This window comes from Lissotriton helveticus, chromosome 7, assembly GCF_964261635.1.
Source record: "Lissotriton helveticus chromosome 7, aLisHel1.1, whole genome shotgun sequence".
Taxonomy (NCBI): domain Eukaryota; kingdom Metazoa; phylum Chordata; class Amphibia; order Caudata; family Salamandridae; genus Lissotriton; species Lissotriton helveticus.
This window is the reverse complement of record NC_136068.1, coordinates 1,655,856,953-1,655,880,367: the sequence shown is the minus strand read 5'-3', so window position 1 is coordinate 1,655,880,367 and position 23,415 is coordinate 1,655,856,953. Positions and strand designations below refer to the sequence as shown.

Below are 23,415 nucleotides of genomic sequence, written 5' to 3'. Positions count from 1 at the left end.
ATGGACAATGCTGGGTTGGCATCACCCCCTATTGGGTGGACTATGCTGAGAGTGATAAGCATCCACCCCCCTATGGGGTGAACAATGCTAGGATTGATGGGCATCCACCCCCCTATGGTTAGGATATGCTATTAGTGATAGGCATCCACCCCCTATGGGGTGGTCAATGCTGGGAGTGATAGGCATCCACCCCCCTAAGGGGTGAACAATGCTGGGAGTGATAGGCATCCACCCCCCTATGGGGTGGACAATGCTGGGATTGACAGGCTATGGGGTAGACTATTCTGCGAGTGATAGGCATTCACCCCCTTATGGGGTGGACAATGATGGGAGTGATAGGCATCCGCCCCACTATGGTGGGGTTTCCTTTCGTGTCATTTTGGTGTGTGGTAGATGTCTGACTTACCTTCTGCATTGTGCACGTCAGTAACGGTTGGCCTACAGTATAGGGTAGACATGCCCGATTGGATAAATGGCTGCTCCGTCTCATCCCCGTTGACAATGTTCAGGCGCAAATCGGAGCTTCAATACGCCTCGTCCAAATGCTGTGACATGCTGGAAGCGGCACCCTGTACTAAGCGTAGTGAAGATGCAACGTATTTGTATGTCCGGAAACTGGTTGGGACATCAGAATCGGGCCCTTAGTGTTCTTTTTCACCCTTTGTCTTCTCTCTTTTTAACAATTTTCTAAGTCATTCTCTTCCTTCTTCTGTCTCACTATTGTGTTTTTAATTATATTGCTCTGGATCAAAGTCTGTTTCATGAAAAATAAATACAGGTTTCTTAAAATAAATGAGGGTGGGCACCACTGGCTCAAACTAAGCACTGCAGATTGCACTCGGTTCATAGATTTGGGTACCAGCCAGACAGTGGCGGCTGCCATGTACCGAGGGAGGTAGGACAACGCAAAAAGAACACTTCCTTTGAGGCACGACGCAACGTCCCCCTCCACCAGTTGTCTCCTTTCCTGCAGGCTCCAGCACAGAACCAGGAAACTGCAATAACCAATCCTGGAGCTGCTCTCAAAGCCTGAGAGCAGTGCCAGGATTGGATAGAGCTGTATCTCTCAGTACTCAGTCCTAACTTTACTACTCCTAAACTGAGAAAAATCCAAACTTTAAGACTTTTGGTATTCACAGAAGGTATTTAGGAGTCCTAAAGTTAGGAATCCTAACTTTACTACTCCTAAACTGAGAAAAATCCTAACTTTGAGACTTTCGGTATTCACAGAAGGTATTTAGTAGTCCTAAAGTTAAGAGTCTTAACTTCTGTGAATTCCGAAATGAGTTAGTGCCTTCTGTGAATAACAAAATGAGTAAGTGCCTTCTGTGAATACCAAAATGGTAGCAAGTTTAGGATTTAGTCTTAAGTTAGTTCTGTGAATCGGGCCCCTGGTGTTTCAGCTCCCTGTTGCCACTAAGCAAGACTGGCCCCTGCTACTTAGTTCAGGATGGGTCGGTTGCTGACTATTGAAATGGTAATAAATAAACTTTATTACCATTTTATTTTTCAGCTCTGGTCTTTGGGGAGGTTCTCCACCACTGAGACGGCCAGGAAAGCTGTGTAAATATGATGCCACCATTCGAACATTTACCAAGCGACTTCCATCTGCACATTGTTTTACAGGATATATTAATATGGTTCTGAGGCGCCAGCTGCTGACTACTGGTCTACGGCCGCCCTTCCACAACTACACGCCTGTGAAATTCTCAGAAATGCATCTCGAATGCCAACATCTCTTACACAGCGACAAGTTGCTACTCGAATGATGCATGTAGAATTATAATGGAACAGTGTCAACGAATCCAGTTTGGGCTGCAGCAGGCAGAGCTATTTATAGCTAATAAAGCCTAACACAAAAATACACAAACACACGTGCAAACATTCAGATGCGTGATCCACTTAGAGCGCACACAAACGTATTTTACGCACACATGCCTTACAACAAATCTATAATTCTAACTTTCATTGCAGATCTTAGAGCGTGAAAAAGGGAGTTGACATGAATATTTAGACTCACATATGAATTTAATGATGCACATAAAACAGAACGGTTTTACAAAAAACATGCATCATCGACAGAAAATCCGGTGGACAAAAAGATAATTCAAGAGAATGCATTAAAAGAAATCTCTTTTTCTTGGTTAATTATCCTACTTGGGACACTCAGAGTTGGGCACGCATACGCGATCGGTAGCAGAGCGGTACACATAGCCATTATTGCAGACACACCAGGGCTCGCAGGCTCTGTTGTCAGGTTTGACATCCGGATTTGCACAGGTTGCATCATCGGATTTTAAACAAGGCTGAAAATGCATGTTCGCCGGGCACTTAACTTGGCATGCTTCATATTTTACACATTCCTGTGAGGTGCTGGTCTTGAATATATAACCAGCATCACATTCACACCCAAATGTGCATTCCTTAGTACACGCAGAAAGTTTGGTTTCCTTAAGCTTGTCGCAGTTTTCTCGACAGGTCTTCATGCATTTATATGTGGCGTTGGGTTGGCACCCTAATATAGGGAGACACAATTGTGTTAGTCATATTTTAGTTTTTATTTCAGCATAATTCACATAAAAGTATTACACACAATAACCAGTATGCGCCTTAAAAATGAACTAAGAAAGAAATAAGTAAGACATCAGTAATAAAAACATGCAGTCTAAATTATTACCGTAAAATAAATGTAAATGCATCTTGTAATAACAGCAGCTATTCTTTAACTGAAGTATCCACAATAAGAATATTAATAATAATAATAATCCACATTTGTAAAGCGCACAATCACCCGTAAATCACTAGGCGCTGGGGGCCGTCGGGAAGATTAAGCAAGCTATTGCCCAGAGTCACATGGTGCTGGGCTAACCTGCCGCCGGAGCCGGGCCGTGGTGCCCAGACTACGGAGTCAGTCGCCCTAGCCGCGGCGCCACACCTCTTCCTCATTTCCTATCCTCATTGCATTTATAGGACCAATCAGCTCTAATTTTTCTACCTACTTCAAATACCGGGGCTGGGAAATGGCAGCATGATTGCGTCTATGCCCCTGTGAGCAGAGTGTCTCCTAATATTTTTGCAATTGCGCGCCCCGAGATGCTGCACTGGTGAGTCTGAGGGCATGGCTGCAACTTGTCCAGTCTATCCAGATATTTGACCACCGTCATCTCATCTGATCTTTCAAATTTTTAAGAAGGAATCTATCAACAATATGTAGATTCTTAAAAGCCTGAATGGTAGTGGGTCACAATCAGACCAACCTCATAAAAATTAAGAAGGTAGATCACTATAATTGAATGGCATCACAAGGAAGATGGCCTGTGGGGGGGCCAGCGGACCATCATATCTGTGGCTACCTTTCAATAAAGTAAGCTTTTTTAAAATGCCGCCCATTTTTCTTAAAGGAAACAGGATTGCAGTTAACAATAAAGGAGGACAAATTTTAATTATTTTTATTTTTAAAGGGGACCCCTTCCTTTTTTTGTATGCATTAGCCAATTACCTCATCTAAGATATCAGTAAAAGCCAACATTGTGTTCAATCATTTATAATGTTGTATAGTTTTTTTGGGCCATTTTACATAATTTTCACAAAGGAAATTACAGACATTTTGCCCAGGCCGCGTCAATTTTTAACCAGACCTCCCTTTTCCAAAAGGCCAACCTGAAGCACCTGACAACAATTTAGTTAAGCAGTGTGTGCTAAGAAAAAAACATCAGCCACCTTCACCAATACATAAGCCATCCGACAAATTCACAGCTGATAGTTATTTTTCAATCTTTTCTAATATACACCTCAAAGCAATTTAGCAGTACTTCAAACGAGTTTTCCCTCCCTGCAGCAGTCTGGCCTGATTTGCATTTGTCTGTGTCTATGAGGAAGATATAACCACTTCAAAAGGGATGGAGCAAAAGAGTACATATGTAGGTGTCAGAACGTGATGTATTAATTAGGAATGGGGTGGCCCATCAATCAAATATGGCAATTTTGCTAGGTTACAACACCGTTCATTGTGAAATGGATGGTGACCCCCAAGTCGGGGGAGCACAAAGTTCCAGCCTTATTTTCAAGAGAAATGCATGCTACATTCAAGCAGTACCAAACATAATTCAAGTCAAGAACACGATAACATTTTCAAACCATGGGGCATATTAGCAAGAACCTCGTTAAAATCATTACCATTATCGCAGTTTTAGTGCCAGTTTCCTGCCGCTAAAACGGCGATAATTTTAACGAGGTTCTTGCTAATATGCCCCATAATTCGGAAATCCTAGAAAAATATATTATGCTTCATGGGACAAAATGCTTAAAGGACGGTTAAGGTAACAAGAGATATGAACTCATGAAGTGAATGTAAAAAAAAACTTTGCTACAAAGGGGCTGTAAAAGACACTGTTTAAAAACAGCAAGTAGAAAAGTAACAAGAATTTACAAGCCATCCAGTATAACTGAGAGAGAGCAGGAACTCGGAGGCACAACAGGTTGCCTTCCAGGCTGGAACACTCCAAGGCTTCAAATTTTCCTGGAACTCTATTGCGGGACTCAAGTAGAATTTCCAAGAGCATGACAGAGCACCTTCCTCCTGATTGCCATTTCAGTAAGGGCTCACACTTTCTTGAATATCATAGAAAAGTCTCCTCTGATCTCTCCCAGAGAAGGTGGCAACCTTGCGGGTAAGGTGATGCTATTCTGCGAAGATATGTCTCTTCAATGGCCTTCTGAATCATAGTGGAGTTAAACAGGTGTGATGTCTATGGGGATATGCTTCCAGATCCTAGGTGCATAGACTGAAAAGGACAGTTATTTTCCTTCCTGCATTAGCTTGTTTATAATCTGGCAGTAACCTTGCTCTAACTATGATATTGACCAGTTTCTCTGCCAGGTATAGTTACGTTTTGCATTTGAAGGTCTTGTAGGTGATGCTGGTAGTATTGAAAAAGATGCAAGCTGGTAGTAGGAGCAGGGTAAGTGATCAAATTGCTCCGGTCCTGGATGAGGCAAACCTCCAAGTGGGGATGCCTTTGAGAGGAGTCAATGCAGTCAGTGATGTGGTAGAATAGAGCATTGTCTCGATCTAGTTAGGAGAGATGTGGTCACTGTTGAACTGAAATCAGATTCAAGTAGGGAAGAGTTACATTTTTTAAGACAAAAGATCTGGCACCATGCAATCATGTTAAGTACAAATCAAAATGATTTTGAATTTGGTGTCAGGTAGAGGGTCAAGAATTCTAGGCTCGTGCCTGCTAGTCAAGTTTGAATAAAAGGTTGGTTGAAATTGTTGGAGAACAGTCAACATTTTGTATTTATCAGATTGAGCTTTACGTCCAGACTTGGCATTCAGCTATTAATTAACTTAAAGCGAATTTAAGGGGCTGAGTTTCATCAAGTGGACAGATGTTGAAATACAGTTGTGTGTTTTTGGAATATTAGTGTATGTTGGCATTATTGTGAGTTAGTAATATCCCCTGGGGTTCCAAATTGAATTTGAAGATGTGGGTAAGGAATGCATTTTTCAGAATCTACAGAGGGTACAGGGAGTTTCTGCAAGCTGGAGGCTCCCATTAGGATGAACTGGTTGGTGTTGACAAACTTATGCAGTGGTTTGATGACATCCAAACCTCTCCTCTTGAAGAACAAGCAGTGTAGGTTGTCTGTTTCATTCTCATATCAGCCGTTAGTACAGCAGTTGTTGACTTATTGTCAAATTCAGCAATCTGGGAGTGGTGTAATGCAGTGCTTGAGAGGTTTAAAGAGAAATTAGTTTATATTAGTCATTGGTTTTATGACTGTCTTGTAGAGGAGGCTGTGTTTGAGTTGATGAGTGATCCACTGGCTTAGTGGAGTGCTTTAAGTTGGTTGAAGTTGCCAAAGGTATTGGCCTGTTTCAATTTCTTATTTTTAAATTTGGCAATTATTATCTGTTAGTTTGTTGATGCACTAATAATGCACATGGATTTGGTTTGTAGGACCATGTTTTAATGATGCATTTAATGGCACATGGGTTTTGAGGACAGTGTTGTATTTGTGTTGATGTTTGTTAACATCTGGGAGGCGTGGCCTGGTGCTCGGCAAGATGGCCGCACAGTAGTGTTGCTCTGCCGGCCGCCGGGAATAATCCTGCATCTATCCTGTTTTTCCTTGTGCCACCCACTCGTACTTATGGTGGATTCCTGTTGCTGGCACTGCGACCGCCAACTGGCTAAGTTTCGCATCGCTGTGGGTGTGCTGAGGTGAAATCGCCGACGGGGAGCTGTTGTGGGCCCCTGTGACAAAATGGCAGAGTGACGGAGAAGCCTGGACTCCAGCATCTCACTAATGCCCGCATCTGTGTTGCTGCGGCACCCGGGGCGGTCCGGCATGCGGTAGGTGCCGTTGGGTGCACATCAGTACCTCAGGACTGATATTGAGGCCCAGTGGGGCTGGTTTGCCGCCCACGACAGGTGAGCGGGCCTTCAGGGTGCTGCGCCGGGCGGCTGGAAATGCGTGAGCCCCCGGCGCCCCCTTGTGGTACCCGCCGGTAGTGGGACGCATGGCCGCAACATTATCCCTTAGTTACAGCCTATCTGGGGCGCTCTGCTGGGCTGCGCAACTTGTCCCCCAGCAGCTATCGGCACCCGCTACTTGCCTGTAGCGAGATCGACGGGGGGGGACTGTTTTCTCCCGCATTGTGGTAGGCGCGCATTCCCAGGAAGGCTGGAGTGGAGTGCTGGATTGGCCCGCCATTACAGGTGAACTGGCAGCTGCGACCACGTGTGCTGCGCGGCCGTGCGAGTGGAGCCTATAACCTGCCGTTACTTGAATTTTCTCTTCGGGGGGAGTTGCATGTGTACCATCCTCTGCACAAGACTCTCAGCGTGGCCTTAGCCTGCCTTCGCCTGCCTTCGCCTCCACCTTGCTGACCATTTGGCTGACAGAGAGGTTGGGTACCGGGCATTTGGCGGGATAGGAGAGCTGCTGTGTTGTGTTGTACAGCTGAGCCTGGAAGGCGGATTGTTGGTGCTGCTGATTACGCCGTGCTCTAGAGGTGTGTTGGGCATAGTTTTGTTGGTGCTCTAGGTGAGGTGCAGCTGATCACACCGCGTCCATCCTGTGTCTGTGGCAGTTCCACTAGAGGTGCACCTTCGTGTGGCAGACGGCACAACATTGGGCTGTGGAATAGTGCAACATGGGCAAACCTGAAAAGAATCAGCCAAGCTTAACATTTGAACTGCGCAAGGGTGGTAAGCCCTCACAAAATGCCGCCTCGGACTCGGAGCTGGAGGCGACATCCATGGGGCCCTCTGCACTGGAGAAGTCGCTGGCTGCGATTCAGGTCTGTCTCCAGGCCATAGACTGGAAAATTGAAGCCCTAAACGGATGAATGGACCACTTCTCCGCAAAACTAGACAAGTAGGCTGCGCGACTTGGGGATGCTGAGCAGCGCATTTCAGATGCAGAGGATGGTCTTCAGCAAGTGGCTGCGAAGACGTCGGATCTCACAAAGCTCTTAGTGGTTATGTGGAAAAGTAAATTTTGCCATGTTCTGTGTCCCTACGTGTCATCCATCATATGTTATGTGTGCATGATTAGATATGCATATGTATTCCCTATGTTCGATTCAAGACACAATTATAGTTGTGTCCACCTCTAGTATGCCAGTTTCCAGTTCTCGTGAATACTACGAATATCAGGTCTATGTAAAGCTACGTTGCCACGTTTCTCAGTGTGCACATTATTCCATTATAAAGTCCCCGTTTCTAGGCCTCAAAAGGGCCTGGACACCAGATTCAGCTCCTGTCTCCTGAGCCCTCGCTGAGGAGCGATACAGCCCCCACCTGTATCCTCGACCCTTCACTTACTTCCTGCCTCGCAGTGCCCGGTTCAGCCTGGCTCTGCCTCTGAGTCTGCCAAGAAAATGTTATGATTCCAGTTATCAGTTCAGTCCTCCTTCTCTGCATTCCTAAGCTACTGAACTGCATCAATAGTTTCCGTCATTGTCTAGCCTTCACGTCTCCACGTTAGAGAAATACTGCATTTAATGGTCATTTAATATTCTTCATCACGCACTACATGTAGAATAATGCATGGTCCAGTCTTAGAATCAAGTTAGCCTTTCCCCTCCTGACTTCTAGTTTATATCAACATGTTCTCTAAACATCAGATACTAGATACTGCTTAGGTACATGTCGCCCTGACTCTCCAGACTTCAGTCTCTGCTCCTAGCACAGAGTTCATAGCCCCCAGCTTCTCCTAGTGATACGTCATTGCCAGCTTGCGCGCACCACCAGGTTAGAGGTCCCGGCTCCTTAGATAGCCCCCTCCATGGTTTCCGCCCTATTCATGACATATTCTGTTACGTTTGCATCACATGTCTATGTATACGCCCTGTTACACCCACTTTCACCCTTATCTTTCGCGACTGCTACGCGTCACACCCTTTGCTCCACCCACTGCTCCACCTATCATATGTACTGTAATGCAACTGTTTTACTATATATGCTTGTGTATTGTTATTAAATGCTAGCGCGCTCATCCCAGATCCAGCCCCAGCAGCTGCTGGGCCCTGCCATCCTTTTCCTATGCAGGTTGTCCTGTTCCTGTCCTTTATGCTGTAATAAACCTGCGAAACTCCTACTACCTCGAATCTTGACTCTTATTCATTGAGCTATCTGTTATTCATTTATACATTCAAAAATAGGGTATTATTTATTTATTTACCACATAATGGCGCCCGAATAGGGACTTGCCCTTTCCCCACGCGCCGGTGAAGCCACGCCGGCCCCCTGACCCTCTGCAGCCGTGACGGAACCATACAGTGCACGTGCAGATATTTCTGCTTCAAGTATCCCTCAGGCCCACGGAGGAGACGGAGGAGGCGGTCCAGCATCCAGACGAGGCGGTGGAGGAATGCGGCGAGTCCCGACCAGAGCCTAAGCCAAGAGTCCAAGGTCCGAGGTATCCGGAGGTCCACCCGTAACTTAAGTCCGAAGTTCGTTGTCCGTCGTCGAAGCAGTCCAGTCCAGTCCGAGGCCTTCCGTTCTTGCTGCCCGGTGAGTACCATTACTGGGGTAGTATCTAGACAGGGTCAACCTAATTGACTCTGGTCCGTGGGTTGGTGGTACCCAGACACACAAACGAAGTGTCCACTTCGGTGGATGCGGGTCCTGACGTGTCTCTTTATGAGACCGGTAAGTTTCGTACTGTTTCAGCAGTGCATCTAGTTTCTGTTCCAGTCAGTTCTGTTCTCGAGAAAATTCATATAAAGTCATATATTCTGTGTTCCGTATTCCAGGTAGTATTCTGTTCGAACTGTTATTTCTAAATGTTTTTCATGTATTTTAATGTCGTGGTATGAATGGGGAATAAGTATCGTGTTCATTGTGTATTGTATTGTGTCCAGATTATAGTTCAGTCATGCCGCTGTTTTCAAAATTACGTCAGTTAAAAAACTAGAAAGGGTTTGTTAGAGGAAGCAGTTCCTGTCCCGCCTAGGGACAGTCCAGGTCATTGTATGTATCAGAAGCATGGCATAAGTGCCATACTATATCTAGATTTATGGGTAGAGTATACAAAACAGTTAGAAGAAAAGTATAGATGGCCCGTATCGGGTACATGGGATGCCGAGTGCATCATGCGAGTAGAAGAGGCATTATGGAAAAAGAAAGCCAGACAATCACAGAAAGATGCCATCGAGCTATGGCGTAAAGAAGCTCATAAAAGAACCGAAAAAGAAATCAGAAAGTCAGAATTAAGTAGAGAATCCTCGGAACGAGCACATGAAAAAGAACTAATCGAGATAGGTGAACAAGTCAAAGCCGAACAGTCAGACAGACAGAGGCATGCCCTCATTAAGGGTATGTATCCTCTTCTTGCCGAGTGCTTGCCAAAAGCGACCCCGGAGGCATCCAGTAATTTTCCGCCACCACTAGTTCCGATCAAGTTACGTCACAAACCAACCGCAGCTGATATTTTCATCTCGTCCTATTTGGACGACACAGTCCCAGAATATGCAAATCCTGTTCCCGCTCCACCAGTCCCTGTAAATCAGGCACTTCCCGTTCCTCCAGACACCGGGGCACCCTTTGCAGCACCTGCTACGGTCCCCCCGGTCCAGCCCGCCATACAAGTCCAGCCCACATTCCAATTTCCCACCCTGCCAGGACGAAAAGTATCAGTTGATGATTCTAGTCTAGGGGCCGCAGGAGGAGGTCCTCCTCGAACCCCGCCGCCACATAAGCGTTTAACGGCAGCCGAATTACATATGCAAGCGTCACAACGTACGCCCAGACTGTCTGTTGTAGAAATAAGAAAATCCCTTGCCGAATGCTGCTATGACCCAGTCCCAGGCGAAGATGATATGGTTTTATATTCATTACGCGTAAGAAATGTGGCCGAGTATCTAGTCACCCTACCAGATATGAAGGAAGATCTAGACAGAATATATCGTTTCATCCGTACAGGGGAAGATCCAGAAAGTATTAGTGATGTCATGTCCCAAAGGAAAGCTGAGACCCAGCTCATGATATTAAAGTTTCTGATTAATTGTCTAATAAGAGAACAAGATTACCCGTCCAAAAATCAGGCCGAAATGAAAGCCCTGATGAAGTGGAGTAATAGTATAGCCGAGGGTAAGCACAAGACTATCGGTGCTATGGAGAGTATGTACAAGAAAATCCGTAAAGAAATAATAAAGTTACACGAACAACGTAAAGCAGCACAAGTAAACGAGAAAGAAAGTAACTCTGATACTGAAGAGTTAGACGACGAGAATTCCGCCAGAATAGCGTATGTAGGACAACCTAGATTTCCAGATCGCCATTTACGTCTAGAACCCAAGTCTACGTTCCATCATCCAGTACCAGACCAAGGTTCTCTAGAACAAGTATTTCAAGCTACCGATCACATTCTGAAATCACGAATCGGTTACAGTGAGTTAAGTACTATGCATGAACAAGAACTAGCCCGATCAGCAGTCCGATGGATTACTGATTCTACCACTTTTCCAGACGAAATAGTGGCACAAATGTTTCTGAAAATGCCCCCAGCCGAGCAACGACTGGTGGGTATGTATATGATTCAGCACCTCATTACTCTGTATGAGGGTCAACATTCTGATCCAGGTCCGTTACATGATATCCTGAACGAGTTACTCCAGTATAGATGGAGAGGTCTAGGTACCGATTTAATTAGTGTCATTCTAGAACAGCGCCACAAATATAGAACGTTTCTGAACCCGCATTTTGTTCATGTCTCACCCCCAGAAAGTAAACCATTTTACATAGACAGACAGAATCCGTTACGAGAAGTCCACCCAGTTAGAGGAACGGGTGGCGAAATGCAGCGAGTGTTTGTATACACTCCGATCACAAAGATGGAACTTCTGGAGATGAAGAAATTAATTCCCTGTCATGATAAAGATCCAGCAGGGTTCCATAGAGAATTAAAAGACATGCTCCGTATGGGAGAATACACGTATCCAGATATAATTAAAATGTTAAAGGTTCTGTTGCCCGCAGGGGTGTATGAAAAGCTCAAGGAAAAAGAATGGGAGGTGGGAGAGAAAAAGATCGATTGGGCAGTCCTAGAAGCTGAAGATAAGATACGAGTACCAGGTACCGGTCTCGGAGATAAATGTAAAGAATTACCTGAATTATTAATACAAGTTTTACCTAGATTATTAACAACTAAAAAGGAAGACTGGGATGCAATCTCAGCCTGTAAACAGAAACAAGACGAAGATATCAGTGATTTTTATTCTAGATTTGAGAAATGTTTTAGCATCAACAGTGGCCTCAAGACAAGTAGTGAGTCATACCCTCACCTTTTTGTTACTAAATTAGTCGAGAATTCAAGTTCACCAATTAAAAATCGAGTTCTGAAAGTCGAAAGTACCTGGCAAGCTAATACCCCGTCCCAGATGTTGCAGATGCTCCAATACCACCAGAATAGAATCAGAGAAGAGCAAGAACATGAAAGAAAACGTATGAAAGACACGAAAATGAAAGTACTAGTTGCACAATCTGTTCCTCAAGACAGTCAGAAGAGGGGTCCGAATCAAGCCAGTCATCCTGCAGCTCCCGTTAAAGGGAATTGCAATTATTGTAAACAGCCAGGTCATTTTATAAACGAGTGTGCAGTTCTGAAACACAACATAGCTACTGGTAAGACTAAAGAAAGACCACGTCCGCCTAGACAAGAACAAGTTTCACAGACTCCTCAGTTACAGAATGCACCATAGACAGTTACAGCACCGCAGCCTATCGCTGCAACACAGCATGTCACACAGCAGATGTACCAGTATGCACAGTCTGAGTATCCAGAGTACCAACAGTATTCATGAAACAGCCTAGAGAGGGAGGTAGGCTTGCCTCTCATCGAGATACCTGTAGATCAAGAAGGTCCCTATGTTCATAGTCAAGTATTAGGGAAAGACAGAAAGTTTGTGATCGATACAGGGGCAAGTAGGACCACAATTAGTCACGCCGAAGTTCCAGGGGCTCCGCTCTCAGGCTCAAGAAATGTTTCCCTTGGATTTTCAGGAAAACCTATCGTAAATGAGATCTCAAAGCCAGTTTCTCTAGAAGTAGGTCCATTGTCCCGCACTACTGATCTGTTACTTACTAAGTCATGTCCAGAAAATCTATTAGGCATTAAGACACTGAAAGAATTAGGTGCAGTTATATGCTGTTCCCCAGAGGGAATACGATTGTTCCTACGTGACTTTAAGGGTCACTATGTATTACGAGATTTTGATTCAAGACTGTCTAATGTTCCACAGCACTTATGGGCGCAAGGTCCAACTGATGTAGGTTACATGCAAATCACACCCTATCGTGTGACTCTTAAGCCAGGTGTAGTGTTACCACGAATCAGACAGTACAGATTGCCACCTGAGGCTGTAGCAGCCTTATCCAAAATTATTGACGAGCTTATTGCTCAAGGAGTGGTTGTAGAAACTGACTCCAATGTATGTAATTCTCCGATCATTCCAGTCATGAAACGTACTGATCCAAATGCACCCCCAGTATATCGATTAGTGATTGACCTACGAGAGCTTAATAAATGTATTATTCCTCAGTACCCAGTTGTCCCAGACATCTCTTCCCTATTAACAGCCATTGATTCCGAAGCCACGTTCTTTACTGTAATCGACCTCAAGAACGCGTTTTTTAGTGTTCCCATTCATCCAGACAGCCAGTTCCTTTTCGGATTTTGTTTAAATGGAAGGAGCTATAAATTCACACGAGCTCCTCAAGGTTTCACAGAAAGTCCTAGTATTTACAGTCAAGCACTTAAGAGACAACTAGACAACATTCACATGCCAACTGACACTGCCCTGCTCCAGTATGTCGATGATCTACTGATCACAGCCCGTTCTGAACGTGCTTGCAAACGAGCATCCCTTACAGTCTTGTATTTCCTAGCCGAGATGGGGCACAAGGTGTCCCCTTCTAAGCTTCAATTCTGTGTCCAGCAAGTGGTATACTTAGGACACTCACTGTCCAAGAGGGGTAGGCAGTTGACACCAGACCGTATCCAGTTAATAGCGAGTCTTCCTCAGCCCAAGACCCAGAAGGAGGTACGTGCTTTTATTGGCCTTACTTCTTATTGCAGACAATGGATTCCTCAGTATGCATTTCTAGCCAAACCACTGATACAGTTAACGACACAGGAGGCAGCCATATCGACTGTTCTCCCTTGGACATCTGAACATACACTTAGTTTCAATTAGTTAAAGAAAGCTTTATGCCAAGCTCCAGTTCTAGTGACACCGAACTACAGTAAGCCTTTTACACTTTTCGTTACTGAACGCGGAGGTACAGCATTATCTGTTCTCACACAAGATCAAGCAGGACAATACAAGCCATGTGCTTATTTTTCGAGCACATTAGATCCTGTAGCCCAGGCTCTGCCTGCGTGCCTCAAGTCAGTTGCAGCCACAGCACTAGCTATCAGGCAAAGTGATTCCATAGTCTTAGGACATTTCCTGACAGTACAGGTTCCACACTCTGTGGAAGTTCTTTTGAACCGAACACAAACTCAGCACTTGACAATTGCACGTTTAACAGGTTATGAATTGACATTATTCCAACCACACATAGAAATCAGACGCTGCAACGTTTTGAATCCTGCTACACTGTTACCATCAGTTACTTCAAATCCAGCCACACATGATTGCGTGGAAGTAGTTAACATTACGACAAAGCCAAGACAAGATCTGACAGATACTCCGTTACCAGACCCCGACCTGACACTTTATGTGGATGGTTCATGTATGAGAACAAGTACAGGAGAACTAGTCGCCGCGTATGCAGTGACTACTGACACTGACGTTATTGAGACACACCGTATTGACACCCTGTCCGCTCAAGCAGCAGAGCTAGTTGCTCTGACACAAGCCTGCATACACGCCAAGAACTTGAAAGTTAATGTCTACACGGATTCACGTTACGCATTTGGAGTCGTACACGACTTCGGAGTGCTCTGGCAGGAGAGAGGTTTCATGACTTCTCATGGAACCAAGATTCAGCATGGTCTCCTTATTCAAGCTCTGTTAGATGCCATACACTTACCGACATCTATCGCTATCATGAAATGTAAAGCACATACGAAAGTTACTGACACCACTTCTCAAGGTAACGATCTAGCAGATCGCACAGCCAAGCTTAAAGCACAGACTCTAGACATTCCAGTTAACATGACACACACTCCAGATCCGATTACATGTATGACAGTTAAGGACCCTACTCAAGATGTCATAGACATACAGTTACATGCTACTCCCGAAGAAATCAAGAAATGGTCCGAACAAGGAGGGGTCCAGACAGATCAAGGATGGTTAACGAAGGGTAGAGCCACATGGTTTCTCCCCGACTCTATGGTTCAAGTCATTATCAATACCGCACATAGTCCAGCACATTTAGGAGAAAAAGCTATGTTAGACAGTATCCAGAACATTTGGTTCAACAAGCATTTACGAGCTGCAGCCAAGCAGAAAGTCCGTACCTGTATGATATGTTGTCAGTTTAATCCAGGTAAAAGTGTCCCGGTGGAACAAGGTGGATTCCAGCCCCCTGACCACCCTTTTGAAGTCCTCCAGATGGATTATATTCAGATGGAGCGATGTCGAGGTTTCAAGTATGTCCTTGTAGTTGTATGCGCTTTGTCCAGGTGGACAGAAGCATATCCAGTCCCAGATTACACAGCCGCGACCACTGCCAAGCAGTTGGTTCGTGAGTTCTTCCCCCGTTATGGACTCCCTAGAGTCGTATATTCTGATAACGGTCAGCCATTCTCATCTGAACTCATGAAGCATGTTTCCCTGTTGTTAGGGTACCAGTGGAAGTTTCATTGTGTACGCCATCCTGAAGCAGCTGGTCTCGTAGAGAGACATAATCAGACTCTGAAAATCCGTATCGCCAAAGTATGCAAAGAAAAAGGTGTGGACTGGCTGGTAGCTCTACCAGTTGCTTTATTTTATATGCGCATGGTCGCACATTCCAGATCAGGTCTGTCCCCGTATGAGGTCGTTTTCGGCCGCCCCCCTAACATGTGGGGTACTCCTAGACCCCGAAGTATTACCGATGTTTCAAGTAATATGCTGACAGATTACCTAGCTTCCTTGATGTCTGCCCTCAACTCATGTCGTTCACAGGTTGCCGCCGCATTTCCAGACAATACCGAGGTGGCACCGCATGAAATCGTTCCAGGATCCATGGTGTTGGTGAGGAATTTTGACAGATCAAGTCCGCTGGAGCCTCGCTGGAAGGAGCCCCGACAGGTCCTCCTCACCACCCGTACAGCCGTGAAGTTGGAAGGTCGCAAAGGCTGGGTGCACCTTTCTCATATAAAAAAGTTTTATGGACTGAAACCCGTCTTAAAGAACATTTCCCATGATTTGAAGGATTGCCAAAGCACCATTTTTAAGGACTGTCCCGCAAAAGACAATGTTACTACACCCCCCCTGTTAGAGAAAACTCCGCAACAGGAGTATAAGTTAAAACTCCGGTCTAGTAAAATAAGTCAGTCAGTTTGATTGTCTAAGTCCTCCCCTAGGTGAAACGGTTAGACTGTTTCTGACATGTATAAAATAGACCCCCATAGTGAGAGAGTTAGCCAAAACTCAATCCGATGTATCGTTTTTCTATGTTTCATATTGTTTCTCAGCATTATGATTTCCTGCACCAGTTATGCATTTTACCTGTATCTTCCAGTTCCTCATGTAAATAAGTCTTCTAATGCTACTGTAGAGCACATGTTTAGTGACCTACCTCCCCATGAACTCTCTTACCGCCTCGCTATGCGAAATAATTCCTTTATCCGCATGTTACATTACTCACACCAGACCAGCAATGCCACTAATTGTTGGGTGTGTGGTCGACTCCCCCCTTTCCAGACACCGAAGGGAGTTCTGCCACTTTTTCCTTATCCATTTTCACATAATGGTTCGTGTGGAGCATGGTCCACGTTAACGTCATCCTCAACAGATATGTCTTTTCTTAACAGTACATGTTTCCCAGACAAGCAAGGTCTCCCCCACAGAACAGGTTTAGATCTAGAAAATGAAGTGTATAATTTAGGTAACTATTCTTCGAATTTCATGGTCCTGAATGTTCAGTCTGATACTACTCCCGACTTACCTGCTATTTCAGTGTTACCAGTCAAAGGCGAATTATGTGTCCGAAATTATGGTTCTGTACATGTAGGACATAGTGATTGTACTACTATTGTCAAGTATAGTGACAGTGGGAAATCTATTTTCAAAACTTCACGTCATTCTTATTTTATTTGTGGTCAAACTGCATATGTTCGTCTGCCCCTCGATTGGGAGGGAACCTGTTACATTGCCTTCCTACTGCCACCTGTTTTCCTAGCCCCACCTGATTATCACAGAAACACACATCTAGTACACATTAGACATAGAAGGGAGTCCCCAATTGTCGATTATACTGAAACTGCTCTAGAACAGTATACAGATTTCAACAGAGGTTTCTTTTTCTTTATAGGACCTATCCAGAATAGTAAACTGATCCGTAGGTTAACAAGAACCCTCGAAGCTGTAGTAAATGAGACTGCCTCTGCTCTAGGTAACTTAACCGAAGAGCAATCTGCTATGAGATTTGTCGTTTTACAGAATCGTCTCGTCCTTGACGTCATACTGGCCGATAGGGGCGGGGCCTGTAGAGTCATCGGATCTAGTTGCTGCATTTTCATTCCAAATAACGCGCCGTCTGTTTATTCAGCTATAACCAGACTCCATAAAATTGCCCATCTGATACACCAAGATCCAGGCACCTGGACATGGTCCGGTTGGTTCTGGAATATAATTTCCGCATGGGGATGGAAAATATTGTCCTTCCTAGGTATTGCAGTAGCGATCATATTCAGCTGCTGTCTCTGTATACAATGTGGCCCTGCGATTTGCGGCATTTGTGCTACCTCTTGTATTCCTAATCCCAAACCCCGTTCTAAATCCCGTTCCAGGATAATTCGAGACGAGCAAATGATACTGTATGAAATGATAGATGGTATCATGAATATTGATGTTTCCTGATGGAAACGTAGTGACAAGGAGGGAATGTGGAAAAGTAAATTTTGCCATGTTCTGTGTCCCTACGTGTCATCCATCATATGTTATGTGTGCATGATTAGATATGCATATGTATTCCCTATGTTCGATTCAAGACACAATTATAGTTGTGTCCACCTCTAGTATGCCAGTTTCCAGTTCTCGTGAATACTACGAATATCAGGTCTATGTAAAGCTACGTTGCCACGTTTCTCAGTGTGCACATTATTCCATTATAAAGTCCCCGTTTCTAGGCCTCAAAAGGGCCTGGACACCAGATTCAGCTCCTGTCTCCTGAGCCCTCGCTGAGGAGCGATACAGCCCCCACCTGTATCCTCGACCCTTCACTTACTTCCTGCCTCGCAGTGCCCGGTTCAGCCTGGCTCTGCCTCTGAGTCTGCCAAGAAAATGTTATGATTCCAGTTATCAGTTCAGTCCTCCTTCTCTGCATTCCTAAGCTACTGAACTGCATCAATAGTTTCCGTCATTGTCTAGCCTTCACGTCTCCACGTTAGAGAAATACTGCATTTAATGGTCATTTAATATTCTTCATCACGCACTACATGTAGAATAATGCATGGTCCAGTCTTAGAATCAAGTTAGCCTTTCCCCTCCTGACTTCTAGTTTATATCAACATGTTCTCTAAACATCAGATACTAGATACTGCTTAGGTACATGTCGCCCTGACTCTCCAGACTTCAGTCTCTGCTCCTAGCACAGAGTTCATAGCCCCCAGCTTCTCCTAGTGATACGTCATTGCCAGCTTGCGCGCACCACCAGGTTAGAGGTCCCGGCTCCTTAGATAGCCCCCTCCATGGTTTCCGCCCTATTCATGACATATTCTGTTACGTTTGCATCACATGTCTATGTATACGCCCTGTTACACCCACTTTCACCCTTATCTTTCGCGACTGCTACGCGTCACACCCTTTGCTCCACCCACTGCTCCACCTATCATATGTACTGTAATGCAACTGTTTTACTATATATGCTTGTGTATTGTTATTAAATGCTAGCGCGCTCATCCCAGATCCAGCCCCAGCAGCTGCTGGGCCCTGCCATCCTTTTCCTATGCAGGTTGTCCTGTTCCTGTCCTTTATGCTGTAATAAACCTGCGAAACTCCTACTACCTCGAATCTTGACTCTTATTCATTGAGCTATCTGTTATTCATTTATACATTCAAAAATAGGGTATTATTTATTTATTTACCACATAATGGCGCCCGAATAGGGACTTGCCCTTTCCCCACGCGCCGGTGAAGCCACGCCGGCCCCCTGACCCTCTGCAGCCGTGACGGAACCATACCGTGCACGTGCAGATATTTCTGCTTCAAGTATCCCTCAGGCCCACGGAGGAGACGGAGGAGGCGGTCCAGCATCCAGACGAGGCGGTGGAGGAATGCGGCGAGTCCCGACCAGAGCCTAAGCCAAGAGTCCAAGGTCCGAGGTATCCGGAGGTCCACCCGTAACTTAAGTCCGAAGTTCGTTGTCCGTCGTCGAAGCAGTCCAGTCCAGTCCGAGGCCTTCCGTTCTTGCTGCCCGGTGAGTACCATTACTGGGGTAGTATCTAGACAGGGTCAACCTAATTGACTCTGGTCCGTGGGTTGGTGGTACCCAGACACACAAACGAAGTGTCCACTTCGGTGGATGCGGGTCCTGACGTGTCTCTTTATGAGACCGGTAAGTTTCGTACTGTTTCAGCAGTGCATCTAGTTTCTGTTCCAGTCAGTTCTGTTCTCGAGAAAATTCATATAAAGTCATATATTCTGTGTTCCGTATTCCAGGTAGTATTCTGTTCGAACTGTTATTTCTAAATGTTTTTCATGTATTTTAATGTCGTGGTATGAATGGGGAATAAGTATCGTGTTCATTGTGTATTGTATTGTGTCCAGATTATAGTTCAGTCATGCCGCTGTTTTCAAAATTACGTCAGTTAAAAAACTAGAAAGGGTTTGTTAGAGGAAGCAGTTCCTGTCCCGCCTAGGGACAGTCCAGGTCATTGTATGTATCAGAAGCATGGCATAAGTGCCATACTATATCTAGATTTATGGGTAGAGTATACAAAACAGTTAGAAGAAAAGTATAGATGGCCCGTATCGGGTACATGGGATGCCGAGTGCATCATGCGAGTAGAAGAGGCATTATGGAAAAAGAAAGCCAGACAATCACAGAAAGATGCCATCGAGCTATGGCGTAAAGAAGCTCATAAAAGAACCGAAAAAGAAATCAGAAAGTCAGAATTAAGTAGAGAATCCTCGGAACGAGCACATGAAAAAGAACTAATCGAGATAGGTGAACAAGTCAAAGCCGAACAGTCAGACAGACAGAGGCATGCCCTCATTAAGGGTATGTATCCTCTTCTTGCCGAGTGCTTGCCAAAAGCGACCCCGGAGGCATCCAGTAATTTTCCGCCACCACTAGTTCCGATCAAGTTACGTCACAAACCAACCGCAGCTGATATTTTCATCTCGTCCTATTTGGACGACACAGTCCCAGAATATGCAAATCCTGTTCCCGCTCCACCAGTCCCTGTAAATCAGGCACTTCCCGTTCCTCCAGACACCGGGGCACCCTTTGCAGCACCTGCTACGGTCCCCCCGGTCCAGCCCGCCATACAAGTCCAGCCCACATTCCAATTTCCCACCCTGCCAGGACGAAAAGTATCAGTTGATGATTCTAGTCTAGGGGCCGCAGGAGGAGGTCCTCCTCGAACCCCGCCGCCACATAAGCGTTTAACGGCAGCCGAATTACATATGCAAGCGTCACAACGTACGCCCAGACTGTCTGTTGTAGAAATAAGAAAATCCCTTGCCGAATGCTGCTATGACCCAGTCCCAGGCGAAGATGATATGGTTTTATATTCATTACGCGTAAGAAATGTGGCCGAGTATCTAGTCACCCTACCAGATATGAAGGAAGATCTAGACAGAATATATCGTTTCATCCGTACAGGGGAAGATCCAGAAAGTATTAGTGATGTCATGTCCCAAAGGAAAGCTGAGACCCAGCTCATGATATTAAAGTTTCTGATTAATTGTCTAATAAGAGAACAAGATTACCCGTCCAAAAATCAGGCCGAAATGAAAGCCCTGATGAAGTGGAGTAATAGTATAGCCGAGGGTAAGCACAAGACTATCGGTGCTATGGAGAGTATGTACAAGAAAATCCGTAAAGAAATAATAAAGTTACACGAACAACGTAAAGCAGCACAAGTAAACGAGAAAGAAAGTAACTCTGATACTGAAGAGTTAGACGACGAGAATTCCGCCAGAATAGCGTATGTAGGACAACCTAGATTTCCAGATCGCCATTTACGTCTAGAACCCAAGTCTACGTTCCATCATCCAGTACCAGACCAAGGTTCTCTAGAACAAGTATTTCAAGCTACCGATCACATTCTGAAATCACGAATCGGTTACAGTGAGTTAAGTACTATGCATGAACAAGAACTAGCCCGATCAGCAGTCCGATGGATTACTGATTCTACCACTTTTCCAGACGAAATAGTGGCACAAATGTTTCTGAAAATGCCCCCAGCCGAGCAACGACTGGTGGGTATGTATATGATTCAGCACCTCATTACTCTGTATGAGGGTCAACATTCTGATCCAGGTCCGTTACATGATATCCTGAACGAGTTACTCCAGTATAGATGGAGAGGTCTAGGTACCGATTTAATTAGTGTCATTCTAGAACAGCGCCACAAATATAGAACGTTTCTGAACCCGCATTTTGTTCATGTCTCACCCCCAGAAAGTAAACCATTTTACATAGACAGACAGAATCCGTTACGAGAAGTCCACCCAGTTAGAGGAACGGGTGGCGAAATGCAGCGAGTGTTTGTATACACTCCGATCACAAAGATGGAACTTCTGGAGATGAAGAAATTAATTCCCTGTCATGATAAAGATCCAGCAGGGTTCCATAGAGAATTAAAAGACATGCTCCGTATGGGAGAATACACGTATCCAGATATAATTAAAATGTTAAAGGTTCTGTTGCCCGCAGGGGTGTATGAAAAGCTCAAGGAAAAAGAATGGGAGGTGGGAGAGAAAAAGATCGATTGGGCAGTCCTAGAAGCTGAAGATAAGATACGAGTACCAGGTACCGGTCTCGGAGATAAATGTAAAGAATTACCTGAATTATTAATACAAGTTTTACCTAGATTATTAACAACTAAAAAGGAAGACTGGGATGCAATCTCAGCCTGTAAACAGAAACAAGACGAAGATATCAGTGATTTTTATTCTAGATTTGAGAAATGTTTTAGCATCAACAGTGGCCTCAAGACAAGTAGTGAGTCATACCCTCACCTTTTTGTTACTAAATTAGTCGAGAATTCAAGTTCACCAATTAAAAATCGAGTTCTGAAAGTCGAAAGTACCTGGCAAGCTAATACCCCGTCCCAGATGTTGCAGATGCTCCAATACCACCAGAATAGAATCAGAGAAGAGCAAGAACATGAAAGAAAACGTATGAAAGACACGAAAATGAAAGTACTAGTTGCACAATCTGTTCCTCAAGACAGTCAGAAGAGGGGTCCGAATCAAGCCAGTCATCCTGCAGCTCCCGTTAAAGGGAATTGCAATTATTGTAAACAGCCAGGTCATTTTATAAACGAGTGTGCAGTTCTGAAACACAACATAGCTACTGGTAAGACTAAAGAAAGACCACGTCCGCCTAGACAAGAACAAGTTTCACAGACTCCTCAGTTACAGAATGCACCATAGACAGTTACAGCACCGCAGCCTATCGCTGCAACACAGCATGTCACACAGCAGATGTACCAGTATGCACAGTCTGAGTATCCAGAGTACCAACAGTATTCATGAAACAGCCTAGAGAGGGAGGTAGGCTTGCCTCTCATCGAGATACCTGTAGATCAAGAAGGTCCCTATGTTCATAGTCAAGTATTAGGGAAAGACAGAAAGTTTGTGATCGATACAGGGGCAAGTAGGACCACAATTAGTCACGCCGAAGTTCCAGGGGCTCCGCTCTCAGGCTCAAGAAATGTTTCCCTTGGATTTTCAGGAAAACCTATCGTAAATGAGATCTCAAAGCCAGTTTCTCTAGAAGTAGGTCCATTGTCCCGCACTACTGATCTGTTACTTACTAAGTCATGTCCAGAAAATCTATTAGGCATTAAGACACTGAAAGAATTAGGTGCAGTTATATGCTGTTCCCCAGAGGGAATACGATTGTTCCTACGTGACTTTAAGGGTCACTATGTATTACGAGATTTTGATTCAAGACTGTCTAATGTTCCACAGCACTTATGGGCGCAAGGTCCAACTGATGTAGGTTACATGCAAATCACACCCTATCGTGTGACTCTTAAGCCAGGTGTAGTGTTACCACGAATCAGACAGTACAGATTGCCACCTGAGGCTGTAGCAGCCTTATCCAAAATTATTGACGAGCTTATTGCTCAAGGAGTGGTTGTAGAAACTGACTCCAATGTATGTAATTCTCCGATCATTCCAGTCATGAAACGTACTGATCCAAATGCACCCCCAGTATATCGATTAGTGATTGACCTACGAGAGCTTAATAAATGTATTATTCCTCAGTACCCAGTTGTCCCAGACATCTCTTCCCTATTAACAGCCATTGATTCCGAAGCCACGTTCTTTACTGTAATCGACCTCAAGAACGCGTTTTTTAGTGTTCCCATTCATCCAGACAGCCAGTTCCTTTTCGGATTTTGTTTAAATGGAAGGAGCTATAAATTCACACGAGCTCCTCAAGGTTTCACAGAAAGTCCTAGTATTTACAGTCAAGCACTTAAGAGACAACTAGACAACATTCACATGCCAACTGACACTGCCCTGCTCCAGTATGTCGATGATCTACTGATCACAGCCCGTTC

General features: G+C 44.8%; 1 protein-coding gene across 1 annotated transcript in view; it reads right to left on the bottom strand.

Annotated features, from left to right (window-relative positions):
• Positions 1-2,009: 2,009 nt before the first annotated feature.
• Positions 2,010-23,415, bottom strand: part of LOC144770640 (zonadhesin-like) — a 73,568-nt gene continuing 52,162 nt past the window's right edge. The window contains exon 4 of the mRNA XM_078655335.1: positions 2,010-2,515. Coding sequence (XP_078511461.1) covers positions 2,154-2,515 — 362 coding nt within the window. The 3' untranslated portion in view covers positions 2,010-2,153. The remainder of the gene's footprint in view (positions 2,516-23,415) is intronic.